The sequence below is a fragment of the Phyllostomus hastatus genome, unplaced genomic scaffold, assembly GCF_019186645.2.
Source record: "Phyllostomus hastatus isolate PE091 unplaced genomic scaffold, TTU_PhHast_1.1 phas_contig_40, whole genome shotgun sequence".
NCBI classification, from domain to species: domain Eukaryota; kingdom Metazoa; phylum Chordata; class Mammalia; order Chiroptera; family Phyllostomidae; genus Phyllostomus; species Phyllostomus hastatus.
In genome coordinates, this window is record NW_025333872.1 from 89,779,191 (window position 1) to 89,792,769 (window position 13,579).

General features: G+C 39.9%; 1 protein-coding gene across 4 annotated transcripts in view; it reads left to right on the forward strand.

The window, feature by feature from the left end:
* Window positions 1-13,579, forward strand: part of ESR1 (estrogen receptor 1) — a 366,173-nt gene that overhangs the window by 156,228 nt on the left and 196,366 nt on the right. For all 4 annotated transcript variants that reach the window (XM_045843476.1, XM_045843477.1, XM_045843478.1 and 1 more), the window contains one exon: window positions 249-439. In XM_045843476.1, coding sequence (XP_045699432.1) covers window positions 249-439 — 191 coding nt within the window. The remainder of the gene's footprint in view (window positions 1-248; window positions 440-13,579) is intronic.

Consider the following 13,579-nt stretch of genomic DNA (forward strand, 5'->3'; position numbering starts at 1 on the left):
GACAATTTCCCCTCAAGGTTAATATAATAGGCAAACACCTTTTGCTGTGGCAGACGGCAAGAGGTAATGAAAGATTAGCTTACATTATGATTCATTATTTCAAAATGTCAGAATAAAGTGGGTCTGCTACATCACCCCAGCCTCTTTTACCTTAGAGGAGAGTACATGTTTTGCTTTTCTAATGTTAATGCATTCACTGCTTTTTTTCTTCATGTTTATTTATTTATTATTTATTTATTTTTTTACAGGCCAAATTCAGATCATCGGCGTCAGGGTGGCAGAGAAAGATTGGTCAGCTCCAGTGACAAGGGCAGCCTGGCTATGGAGTCTGCCAAGGAGACGCGCTACTGTGCAGTGTGCAATGACTATGCCTCTGGCTACCACTATGGAGTCTGGTCCTGTGAGGGCTGTAAGGCCTTCTTCAAGAGAAGTATTCAAGGTAATAGCGTGTTGAATACGACATATTCCACTTTTAATCCTCAGATGGGAAGCAGCGGAGGAAGGGAGGCATATGATCAGCCACTTGTACAAAACCTTAAAGCCTCATAGGTCCACTAGTATCTTCGGTAGAAACATGGGGAAGAGGCAGGAGCTCAGGGCAGTTGTGGCAGAGTGCTGATGCTTTGTCCATTTGGCAAGATCCAGACAGTCTTGCCCAGCTCTACAGGCAGAGGGTTTCAACAACCAGATCTCAGAGATGTTGTCTGTGCCTTGACTGGGGGCTGACAGGTGGATATTTATGTGTTGCTGGCAACTAGACTTACATGCTATCCCGGTTGCGTAATATTAATCGGCTATGCATAATTACGGCTCCACCTTGGCTTTGTCCAGATGAGTAGTCTGTTCTGACCTTTGCTCTAGACCAATTCTAATTGAACTTGCTCTTCTCTGGCTCTGCTTCCATCTTTGTTGTCTGAATGGATGACTTGACCTTTTGCTAAAATGAGAAGACCCAGTAACTGGCGACTTGTCATAAGGTCAAGTACCTATCTGTACTGTACCACACAGTTAAGTATCTACCTGTAACATTTCACTGGCCTATCTGCCTTGATCCTTCTCTTGTGTATAGTTTACCAAATATAGCTTCTTTGATATACTGCCAGCTGCATTTTTTCTACTCCAGGAGTGTTTATATTGTTGCATTTAGAGGATACACTGGAGGAGAGAGCAATCACTTTTATTTCAAACAATGTCTGTACTAAAGATCCTTTGTTGATGGGAATGGCAGTCTGACAGCAGTTTAGGCTAACTGAATTACCTTTGTTGTCTTAACAGTGGAGCATTTTTCTCTCTTTACTTTACCAGCATAAGCAAAGTTTAGTATATAAACACTAACTATATTTCCAATGGAATTTTTGTATAATTCTCATGGACTTTGTTCTGTAGCTCTCCACTGCCCTGATATGAGGTAAAAGCTGGGGGTGATGCACACTATTTATCTTTTTCTCCATTACGAGTAGGATGGACTTTTTTTTTTTTTAAAGCTGTTCATATCTAATAGAGTAGTACATGAGGTCAACTTGGTCTTCTTTTAAAAACACTTTTTTGACAATTATTACTTTCAATGTCTTTTAGAAAATACTGTAAGATTTAGACTTTTTTGTTGGGCTTCAATAAAATGAGTGATATTTTCTGATAGTAAATTTTTGTTTTTTTAAATAAACATACATACATCTATAAACACCTGTACATATATTTACACATACACATATACATGTATATTTACATGTGTGTAAACATAAAACATACATATGTGTATAGAACATATTATTTAGCTAATACCATCTTTATTGAGAAAAATTATATTTATATTTTGATTTAATTTAGTATAAGCCAATTAAGGTCTTTTGTCAGTCATGTTTATTTGTAGTTTTATTGTTTATTTAATTTTATATAATCTAAAACACCATTATTTAGTCCACACATTTACTATGGCAGTGAGAACTCATTTGACAGTGGTAGGGTTAGTGGATAGGGTCAACTACAAAATTGGACAAGCCACTTATCTGAGACTGAATTACCTCATCAGTAAAAATGATTTAGAGCATCAGTCAGCCAAGTTTTTCTGTAAAGGATCAGACGGTAACTGTCTCAGGCTTTGCAGCCTCTGGTGCAGCTACTCAGCTCTGGCATTGTGACCTGCAGGGAGCCATAGACACTATGTAAACAAACGGTGTGTGACAATAAAACTTTATATACAAAACAAGTAACTGATCAGAACTGGCCTGTGGGCCATACATTGCTGACCTGTGACTTAATGTTTAGAAAGAGAATAGTTGGTTTCTAAATTTAATGTTGATTATTCATGTTTATTGAACACTTACTCTGCATCTGTGTTAGATGTTCTGAATGAAATCAAATATGTGTCAGACATGGTCTGTAATCCCACAAAATTGAGATTTTGCTTGGGAAATTTACTGGGGAGGCAATTTTCATGATGTAATTAGAGGGTAACTCAGTATAGATAAAGTACTACTATATCATAAAAATAAGAAAAACTATAGATGATTATAAGAAAATATTGTCAGTTACATATGTAAAATTACTGAGATTAAAAGTAGAAGTGACCTTCCTCCAAGTAACAAAAGCAATATTCTCATGAGTTATTTTTATCATATTTTTAAGCATTTAGGAATAAACTAAACTTCATAATGAATTTAATATTATCTCCAAGAGTTAAGGCATCAAAACAGAAAACACAGAAAAAAACATAAAAAAATCAATGAAGGAAATATGAGCTTATGAAATCAACTATTTTATTGGTATGACATTAACTCAAATTTAAATATTTAAAAAGATTCTGCTTACTCTTTGATAGGGAAATAATATATTTCACCTGCATTGTGTATATATAGACTAAATAGTAGGATTTCACTATACTATAAACTGTGCTATATAAAATTGTACTACAAAAGTCCCATAAAATTGAATTTCTACTTATTTATCATGGTATGAAGTCGCTTGTATAAGGTTTTTAAAATGAGATATATATTGAGTACACAGTTCTGGAAGAAGCCTAGAAACAAGGCAGTCTTTAACTTGTAGACATAGGGAGTGACCTTAAAGATGATTACATTCACTCATTCATTTATTTGTCCATCAATTGTTTCTATTAGGCAAAGCACCTTGCAGGACCTTGGAGATACAACTATAGGAAAGACATGGACCTTACCAGCATAGAGCCTTCACAGTAGTGGGAGAGATGGATAAAATAGTGGCAATTAAATTACAATGTGAAAGGTGCCAGGATTAGGGTGGGTGCAGGGTCTTACAGGAGTCCAAACTTCACTCGGCCTGGAAGAGGTGAAGTCAGGCCCTGTGAAGTTTTCCTGATTTAAACTTGGGCCTCGAGAATGGGTCAAGTGAGGAAAATAAAGGAGGAGATGAGTATTTAATCACAAGAGTAAGCATATGAGCAAAGTCCAGGAGGTAAAATAGAGTTTGGGGAATTCTTTGGATAAAAATTAACAAAAAATACCCCTGGCCAGGTAGCTTAGTTAGTTAGAGTGTCATCTCATACACCAAAAAGTTGTGGGTTCCATCCCCAGTCAGGGCATGTACCTAGGTTGTGGGGTTGAGCTGCATACTTTAGGCAACTGATCAATTTTTTTTTTCATGTTGATGTTTCTCCTTCTCTCTCCCTTCTTCTCTCTTTAAAATCAATAAAAAATAAATATTGCTCAGGCAAGGATTAAAAAAATTAACTAAAAAATTACCATTAGATTTAAACAAAGATATTTCTGGGCCAGGCATTTGTTCTAAGTCTACGTAAAAACAAAGTTATTTTTATTTATTTATTTATTTATTTTTAAATTTATTTATTTTTAGGGAGGGAAGGGGAGAGAGAGAGAGAGAGAGAGAGAGAGAGAGAGAGAGAGAGACATCAATGTGCGGTTGCTGGGGGTTCTGGCCTGCAACCCAGGAATGTATCCTGGCTGGGAATCGAACCTGGGACACTTTGGTTCCCAGCCCGCGCTCAATCCACTGAGCTACGCCAGCCAGGGCAAAACAAAGTTATTTACTTGCTTTTTATTTTAATGATGTTTTCCTGTGTTTAATTCATTTGCACATACACAAGGGAAAATGCCACAGCAAGTTTAATGGTTTTTGATCCCATTTTCTCACCATATTCTTGAAAACTTTCAGCTAAAACATTTTACTGAACTTCTTTGGCTGTTTATAAATTACACTGCCCCTCAAACCCATTTAAGGACAGTGAAGGATCTAGCATGCAGGTAGAAAGTTCTGAAGATGCTGTGACTCTCCCTGTTTTCGTTGTTACTTAAGAAAAGAGCTAGAAATGAGTATCCATTAGATTACTCTAGTGCTCTAAGTGTTTCAGTTGAAGAGGTAAAGTGTTTGACTTGAAAGCACATAAATTTTCATCCATTACTTGATGTACAAACTTGATTACTCAAGAAATTGAGTAATAACCTTCAGTTGAACATACTTTTTTTTAAAGAAAGCAATGTCAAAGCTGCTACTTAAGGGAGAGGGTTAAAATTAAATAGTCTATGAATTTATTAATCGTTGTAGGTGGAGAAGCTGTGTTTCTTAAGAGGTGTTGTGGGTAGAAACTCTTGGATGAGTTATATAAGCAGATTTGGTCCAGTGGACAGGAACAGCCTTTGAGTATTATTCCAAGGTAAAGGACTCCACTGAGCCCACTGATTCTCTCATATATTATTCCAAGTGGTCATGAGGTACAGGGGATTCTCAAGCCCATATATATATAGCAAGGGGAGTATGTTCCCTTTGCTATGTTGCCACTTCATATTCTCTAAGGCATATAAAGCAGATGCTTAACATTAGATCAAATAGACATGGCTCGGACAAGGTGCTGGCTTAAAGGTTGGCTAAGTCCAGGAGCACATGGTTTCAGGGTGGAGTCTAGTTATAGTTCAATGTAGTGGGGGCCTTAAGTCCAACAAAGATTAGGATGACAGCCTGATCCACTGGGCCTCAGAAAGCATCAGGGCGACACAGTCCAGCACCCTGGATAGCTCCTTCAACAGCTGCAGAGGGTGAGCAGAGACTTATTTTCTGAAGAAATTTAGGCCCATTCAGCTGTCTCCATTTGCTTTGTAGAGCTCTATTAAAAGAGAATTTAGCTCTTTTATGCTTAGGGGCTCACCTTTGTTCACTCATGATGGATTATTTCTATCCTCACCAGAAGATATGTGTATTGATTTTGAGAGAGAGGAGGAGGAAGAAAGGGAGAGGGAGAAGAAGGAGAGGGAGGAGAAGAGAGAGAGGGAAAGGGAGGGAGGGAGAGAGAGAGGGAGAGAGAAACATTGATTGATTGCCTTTTGCATGTGTCCTGCCTGGGAATCAAACATGCAACCTAGGTATGTGCTCTGACCAGGAATCTAATGCACAACCTTTTGGTGTGGGGAAATGCTCCAAGAGACTGAGCCACCTGGCCAGGGCCATGATGGATGAGTTTTTACATTTAGGTTCCCATTTTTAGTTACTTTCTGGCTTGACATTTAAACTCATGAATGGAAAAGGCCAGAGGATGGGAGAAGTGGAGGCTCCCATTTTGTTACATAATGATTTTATCTCTGGAGTCCTTTCAGAGATATGGCTCAAGGATTGAGATCCTGGCAAAAGATGCACACGCAAATACTAAGTCTTTGGTCTCCATGTTCCACACTTGACCCTCTACAGTCTGGGCTCTATTCAAGGGCAGGAGAGATATTTTAGATATGTTCAAGTCATACGGTCTTACACTTAAAACTCTCACTGCACATAAAGTTTGGATTCTTTTGTGTGGTTTAAAATACTCTACATGATCTTGCTCTTGCCTACCCTATTTACTCTAATCCGGCCCCACAGGCCTTCTTCCTCTTTCCCTACCACACCAAACCTCTCCCTTCCTCAGGACCTTCATACATGTGGTTCCCCTTTTCCTTGTACTTGAAACACTCACATCCTGGCTGGCTTCGTGTCATTTACATCTCTGCCCAAGATCTCTTTCTCAGAGAATCTTCCATAATTACTCTGCCAAAAGTAACCCTATAGACCTTTGCCCTTTTGTTTATACTGTATTACTATGTTTTATTTTTTCTTTAAGGCTGTTAAACCCTTAATAAAGTTCTCTGATTGATTTATTTATTTGGTCAATTATTGTCTGTCTGCATCAGGTGCCACCTCTCCACATTCCTGTCCAGACTTGTAGGTGAGCTGAATGAGAGCTGCTTTCTGGTCTGGTCTGCTTTGTTTGTTGCTATAGTGCCAGTGCCTGTGGTGGTGTTGAGTACATAGTAGAATGTGGCAAATGGCCTATTCAAAAGAATAGGAGATAAAGCCTGCTGGAGGACCTCAGAAAAGGGAGAAATTTCACTGAAAAGGGTAAGGTTGGCTGGAGAAGTGTTAATGCATGTGGTCTCTTTGTTGTAAGCCTGAAAAGAAATGGAGGGTTTTTGTAGGCACTTAGAAGTTTGGAAAAGAATTCCAGAAATGTGAAGTAGCATACACCAAGATGTGCTCATGGGAAGCTGAGTAAATCAGCCAGGAGAGATCAGAGGGCTTATTGTCCTCCCTCTGCCTCTTTATGTTCCCTCTTCGGGTCTCTAAATGTAGGCATTCCCCGGTGTCTGCGTCTTGGCTCCTTTTCTTCTCTGCCCAGTGTTCTAGGCAATCTCATACATATCTGTTTATGGGTGGGACTGTATCCCCCTCTCCCCTCCAAATACATTGAAGTACTAACTTCCAGTACCTGAGAATGCAGAAATAGTGTCATTGCAGAGGTAATGAGTTAAGATGAAGTCATGCTAGAGTAGTGTGGGTTCTTAATCCAATATGACTAATATACCCATAAGAAGAGGGACATTTGGACACAGAGACAGGGAGAGACTGCCAGGAGATGATGGGGGGAGAGAGAGAGAGAGAGAGAGAGAGAGAGAGAGAGAGAGAGAGAGAGAGAGAGAGAGACCAGGAAGAGGCAAGGAAGGGTTCTTTTCTATAGGTTTTAGAAGGAACATGGCCCCGAGGACACCTTGACTTCAGACTTTTAGCCTCCAGAACTGTGAGACAATAATTTTTGCTGTTTTAAGCTACTCCTTTGTGGTATTTTTTATGGCAGTCCTAGAGAACAACATTTAAGATCTAAAGTGTTACAGGTATGCAAATACTTCTCAGATCTAGCTCCTGCCCCAGCCTTGCTGTGTAGTGACTCCTGTGTGTCCTCATGAGACACTAGCTACTTCTGACTCCTGTTAATGTCTGTTCCCACACCATTCCCTTGGGCATCCGCACTTAACACCTTGGAGTTAGTTATCTTTATCTTTGCGCTGTGGCTGCCCATTGTGTAGTTCAGTTGAGTATACCTCTTAAACGTCTCTCCATCCAAGTCTCATTCCTCAGACTTAGTCCCATTACCTTTCATCAGGGTTGCCCAACAATTTAATTTTCCTTTTGTCTGTGTCTTCATTTAAGTCATTTGCTTCATTGTTTTTTTCCTTTTTTGCAGCCATTCTGCTCACTGTCAGTCTATTAAAGTTCTTAAAGCAAACCACCCATCTTGTCCATACTTTGTACAGAATCCTTTCATAACTTCCATGACCTATGGAATAATCCTTAGGCAGCCATTCAAGGGTTTCCTCAGTTTTGCTCTAGACTGTCTTTCCACTTGTTTTAAAGTCACTATTTCTACTTCTGAAGTAGACTCTTTAGACTGGGCTCCTTGCTGTTACTCAAATATAACCATTCCGTGTCTTTGCTGGGAATTTCCTTCCAGATTCACCAGTAAAACTTCTTTTTTCCTAAGCAAAAATGACAACTATCAAACCTTCTATGATGTTAAAGCAGGACTTCTCTCTCTCCCATGGTCCTTCGTATCACTTTGTTGCTGTTGTCTAGCACTGCAGGTGTTTGCAAGTATGTCTTTCCTCTGCTGACTGGGAGCACCTCAAAGATAAGGCCCAAATCAAGGCCTTATGTTATAGGAATTACTCAGTGAATATATGACAGGCAGAAAGGCACACTGACACAAAACCATTATGTTATTTCAGTCATGAGAGATATATGACAGAAGTCTTTAACATTAACCCACCAGGCCATATAGGAAAGACCAGAGGAGGGAGATAATAGAAGCATGAAGGCTGATTTGGCTGTTGTTCAAATATCTTAGACATACTAAAGTCTGGACTCTTTGGTATTTGTGAAATTGGAAAAAGGGAGTAAGATGAAGGGTATTATAATGAAAGAATCCACAGTACTTGGAGATGCTTTAATAGGAGATATCCTGAAAAGAAAGGAGTGAAAGAGGTTCAAAAGCAGACGGAGAATGATGGTATTATCACCTGAACTGGGAAACTCAAGGTCGGTCAGACAAGTTCAATCCTAGAGATACTGAGTTTGCCATGAGAGCTGCATATTGAGGTAGGATTATCCAGCAGATACAGAAACAGAATCAGGGGTGGAGGAGGTGAATCCATTTCCTTAATTAGTTTTAAAGAAATTTGGTGAAAAGAATGGTTTAAATACTTCCTGGAGGTTGTCCATTCTTATTAATGGAGAAATAACTCCCAAAACTTCCCCTTGCTTCTCATAATAATATATTATTACAAGAGTTCCCTGGATCTTATGAACACCTTATAAGAAACACTCTTATGAAGTGTGCATATTCAATGCCCTGCTAAACAGGAAAATCACAAATTGCCCAACAGGGTCAAATACTGGTCTCCAGGAACTTAACAATTTAAGAGAGAACATGCTGGTACCCACACAATAAACTGTGCAAATAGTAAATGGCAGGAGCAAACACAAGCATTTTCATGATTTTTAAAAAATTATTCATACTGTGGAAGTCCATAGACAGCTTTTCCACCCAGAGCTGGCCTAATCTTTCCATTATTTCTCCTTCTATTTTTTACCTCCCGTCTTGTGGAAGCATGCATGCTGTGCAACAGAGAAAAAAGACCACTGAGGCCAAAAGGCAGACGAGCCCAGTGTCCACGCGTATGAGCTCTCATGCAATTTTCCCAACAGAGCATTTGTAATGAAACCTTTTGAAAGGAAGGCCTCAATCCTAGGGATTGTTAAATCTGCTGGACGTTTGGCTTCTGGTTCTCATTAGAGGAAAAGAGACGCACCACCTGAAATTTAAGAGCAAAACACCTTCTTCCACATGAGAATGCCATCCCGTCACCAATGGTAAGCGCGTCTTACCCTTGCGTGCTACAGGACCCAAATGAGGTGCCCACACTCACATGTGAGGAAGGGCTCAGAAAAACAGCATCATCGTCTTTCCCCCTGTGAAATGACAGTGGTTCTTCTTCTTCTATTTTTAAATTCGCCTTTGGCCAAGTAATTTTCATCTTGGGCATAATCAAGACAAAATACGCCTCACAAATAAAATCAGTATAGAATCCCCATTTCTTGGCAGCTCTTGCGGACACAGCCGAGGCTTTCTGAGGCCCTTAAAAACCATGGCAACAAATGCCTTTGAAGGGTAAGCAAAGGTTCCAAATGTTTTTAATCGCTGGTGTTTTTATGCTACCACTTCAGGTAACCCTCTTCATTTTTTTTTCTTCGTCTGATTGAAATTAAATTTCCAGGTTCCCTCCTAAGTGGCGCTGCCCCCATCGAAGCGCTGACTGCCTCCATTAAAGTGGTGGAGCAGAAACCCATACGTAGTGCTCAAGCTTGTCAACAATTCCATTAGGAAGCCCTAGTTATTAGTGGCAATAATTTTGCACAAAAATTATAAATAGCCCTTAATGGGCACGTTTTCAAAGGGTACTACCGACTAGCCCTCAATATAATGTGCTCTTTACAAAGCCTGCCAATGGTGGCCTGTGGCCTAATCCTGCCTGAATGTCCCTCTTCTTTGTAGAAAGCGGCCGTCTAGACCTTTAAAGTGCTCTGCCTTTTAAAAAGAGAATGGCCTGTTTCACTCATTCAAAGAAAAGTATACTTCGAGTTGTAGGCTGCTCATTTCCGAGCCCCGTATTATACCTTACCATTTCTGAACTACGTATACAGGCTATGCTATAACTGGATTGCCCGGCTTTTTGACTGAAAAATAACAATGTACAGGAAAAAAAAACCTATTGTATAACTCTATTATCCACTTTGTAAATCTTTTTCCCGCTGTAATGTTAATTTTCCACTCGTGTGTGAGTTACAGAGCAGATGCGGTATTTTGAAAGGAAAGAAATGCTTCACTTGAGAAAGGCACTGCAGTCTGGAACGTATTCCTATTATTCCCCCCACATTATCGTCTCCCTTTAGCCGAAATAAGAAGCGATTTTATCTTTTTCAGTTGCTAAGATATAAAGGCACAAAGAAAACAATTTAATTATTAAATTATAATTTTACTCTGCGATAGGTACTATTCTCCCTATTTTCTTTGAGAAAAAATATGGATTTTAAATTTTATCCAAACAGATATCATCCTTATCCGGTTGATTTTGGCAGCCTCAGAATCATGGATTAGGAAGTATGGAGTGAAGGAGTAGAGAGAAATTCTTAAATCACCACCCGGGGCTGGGTGGCTAGGCTGCATTTCTCGGTAAGACATCTTTTAATGATTGAAATACAGGCACAATGATTTCAAAGAATGGCTGCACCACCCACTGCGATTGGTTAAGTGATGTGAATGCTGTTTTCTCTGGACACCAGAGAAGATACGTTACAGTTCTTAAGGTAACCAGAATGCACAATTATTTTGTTCCCTCGACACTTCAGAGCTACCAAAGAGGGAATTCATTTAAAGGTATATAAAAGTGCCTGTGCCACTGCCATTAACCAGAGCCATGACGGTGTATTGTAGTCACCATGGAGACTGTTTTCCATTTCATTTCATTTCATTTCATTTCATTTCATTTCATTTCATTTCATTTCATTTCATTTTTCTAATTGCTAGTATGCTCGTTAGTCCAAGTACACCTTCCCTTTCTGCAGACCAGTGCCACGCTTGCCCATGCTCTCCACCTCACCGTGAACCATCCCTTCCTCTGGTCTCCATGCTCATCAAGCTGACTTGCTCCATGTCCTCCCCTGCCCCTCGCGCATTTGTTTCTCCTCTGCCTGTGTGCTCTGGTTCAGGCCCTTCTTTCCCCTTCTCACCATCCACCCTGACTTCACGGCCTCCACTCTTGTTTTCCTTGTTGCGCTCTCCACCTCCCTGTCCCAATTACAATAGCCGCCCCCCCCCCCCCACTGCACCCCAAAGATGGCTAACTCTCTGAGCTCAGGGACTCACAACAGTTTTTTTTCATGCAACACATAGTGATTGGACAGCGATTTTATTTTAGCACTGGGCGATATACAAATCCCCGAATGCAGTGAAGGACTCAGCTTGTGCACAAGTGGAAAGGTCGTGATATACACGTTGAAGGTTGTGCATACACATTACAGCATGGAAGAGTTAGGCTCAGCACTACAAGAGATGCCCCAAAGCAGTCTAAGGGATGAAGTTAATGTTGTGAGTTGACAGGAGGGAGCAGGTACAGTGCTGAGGAGGAAAGCTGAAGACATTACGGAGATGGCGTTTACATTGGAATCTGTGCAGGGGACCCAGGCGGACAGTTCCACTTCATTGTCAGCATCCTGTGATTTGTTGTCGGTGGTTGCTGACCACTTCTGTGTGCTCAGTGCTGTAGAGCATTCATCGCCATCGCGTTTTAGAAGGCTGTGGTTGTATTTACTCTTTGTGATATATTTTAAAAACATATTTCACGTATACATCGGTAATGCTGTCACAACTAGCAATATGTCTGTTATATACCCAGGGGTTGACCATACTTTGTTTCCGTGTTGTGAGTAATGTGTTATTTAAGCTTATTTTTGAAGTTTGACGTTGGAATGATGTTAATAAAAATCTAGAAATGTTCCTCTGTAGTGATATATACTGTAGCTATTATGGAGGTGGGTGTGTTTGGTAATTGATGTGGAAGAAAGTAGTTGGTCCCGAGCTAAAATATATTTAGATACACTCAGCTTAGACTCCATCATTTTTATGTTTGCAATTTTCTTGATTTTCCACCCTGGTTTTAATTTTATGAGATGTGCATGAAAGGATTAAAAAGATGGCTAGAGACTTATGGTTCCAAGAGTTGACATAAACTTTCCCATAACATGGACCATTACTCAAATTTAAACTGAGATACACCCTTTAATTTTTAAAACGGTGGCAGTAAACCCTATCTCAGAGGGGAAAGAGAATAGTTCTCTTAGCTTTCAGCAGCTACACACAGGGCACTTGAAGCACGCCTCTCCCCCATTCTTCCTCTCTAAAACTTTAGCTTCAAGTTGATGCTATTGGTGCAAGTGGTGTAAACGCGTGCAATAACAGCAATAGATGAATTCGGGTCTTAGACATGAGTTCTTTCGCTCCATTGCCTGATCTGGCTGTGTTCCTTGCTGACTTATTGTACATCCAAGGGAGGACCTGGGGGGCCAGGTGTGTGCTAGATCACCTTGGGGGCTGAGGTACTGCTGCCTTTGTTCTCATGTCACCCTACTGAACCAAGTAGGGGCAGCAGCGTTAGCATCCTAATTTTGGATCCATTTTTCTTAGAAATACAAGTGCTGTTAAGAGCCCTATGTACCGTATACTGCTCATAAAATGCTTCTTAGGTAGCCAACTTTTTCTGAATGCAAGACAGGAGAAAGAGTTTGAATTAGAGACAAAGGTTTCTTGTAAACATTTTCTTTTGTGTGTGTGTTTGGGTATGCATGTGTGGATGAAAATATACATATTCACACACACACACACACACACACAGAGAAAGAAGTATGAACAAAATGTGGAAATTTGTTCTACAAAATATTAACAGTGACTATCTCTGAGTAATATTACTATGGCTTCATTTTATTTTGTTTGCCTATTTACATTTTTATTTTTTCACAATAAGCATCTTTTACATGTGTAATAAAAATTATTTTAAAGTTTATGTTGCAATTGATTAATGTCACACTAGTGTTTTCTTTTCTCTTTCCTCAGTAGCGAAAGAGTGCTGTGTGTCTAGCATGTCTTCTTACTGTATTTTAAAAAATGTGTTTATTCCGTGCAAGAGGACAAGTCTGCACTGAAGTGTAGCATTTATTTTCTTATCCTGGAGCCCAAGTGAAATTGTATCAGGTGGCTATTTCGTAGCTGAGGCCAGTTAAATATTATTCCTTCTGAGTGGTTAGGGATTAGAGCAGAGGACGTGAAAGGTCTTGTGTTAATGATATCGCCAGGAGTCTAGGTCTTCAGAGCAGCTGGCCTGACCAGCAAAGATGAAATATTTCAGTCATGCGGCCCAGCAGTGATTGCTTACCCTAAGGGCGCATCCCAGGGAGGAAGAGCCAGCCTTACAAGAGGGCCTTGGGTGTCATATGTTGTTGATTACAGTTGCACAGGAATAGACCTGAAACCCTGTTGAAATGAGAAATTGCAGTTCTGATGTCCAGAAGTAGCAGCTCTTCACTTCTTTTTCATATTTCTGAAGTCCCTCCCATAACATAAAAAAGTCTCCTTTATTTTCCCAAGGGATGTCGCCACTCTATCAAAATCTTAACATTTAGTCATTCAAGAGAAGTATTATTAGTAAGAGTTTTCCAGCTTGATTTGAATATGGCTGGA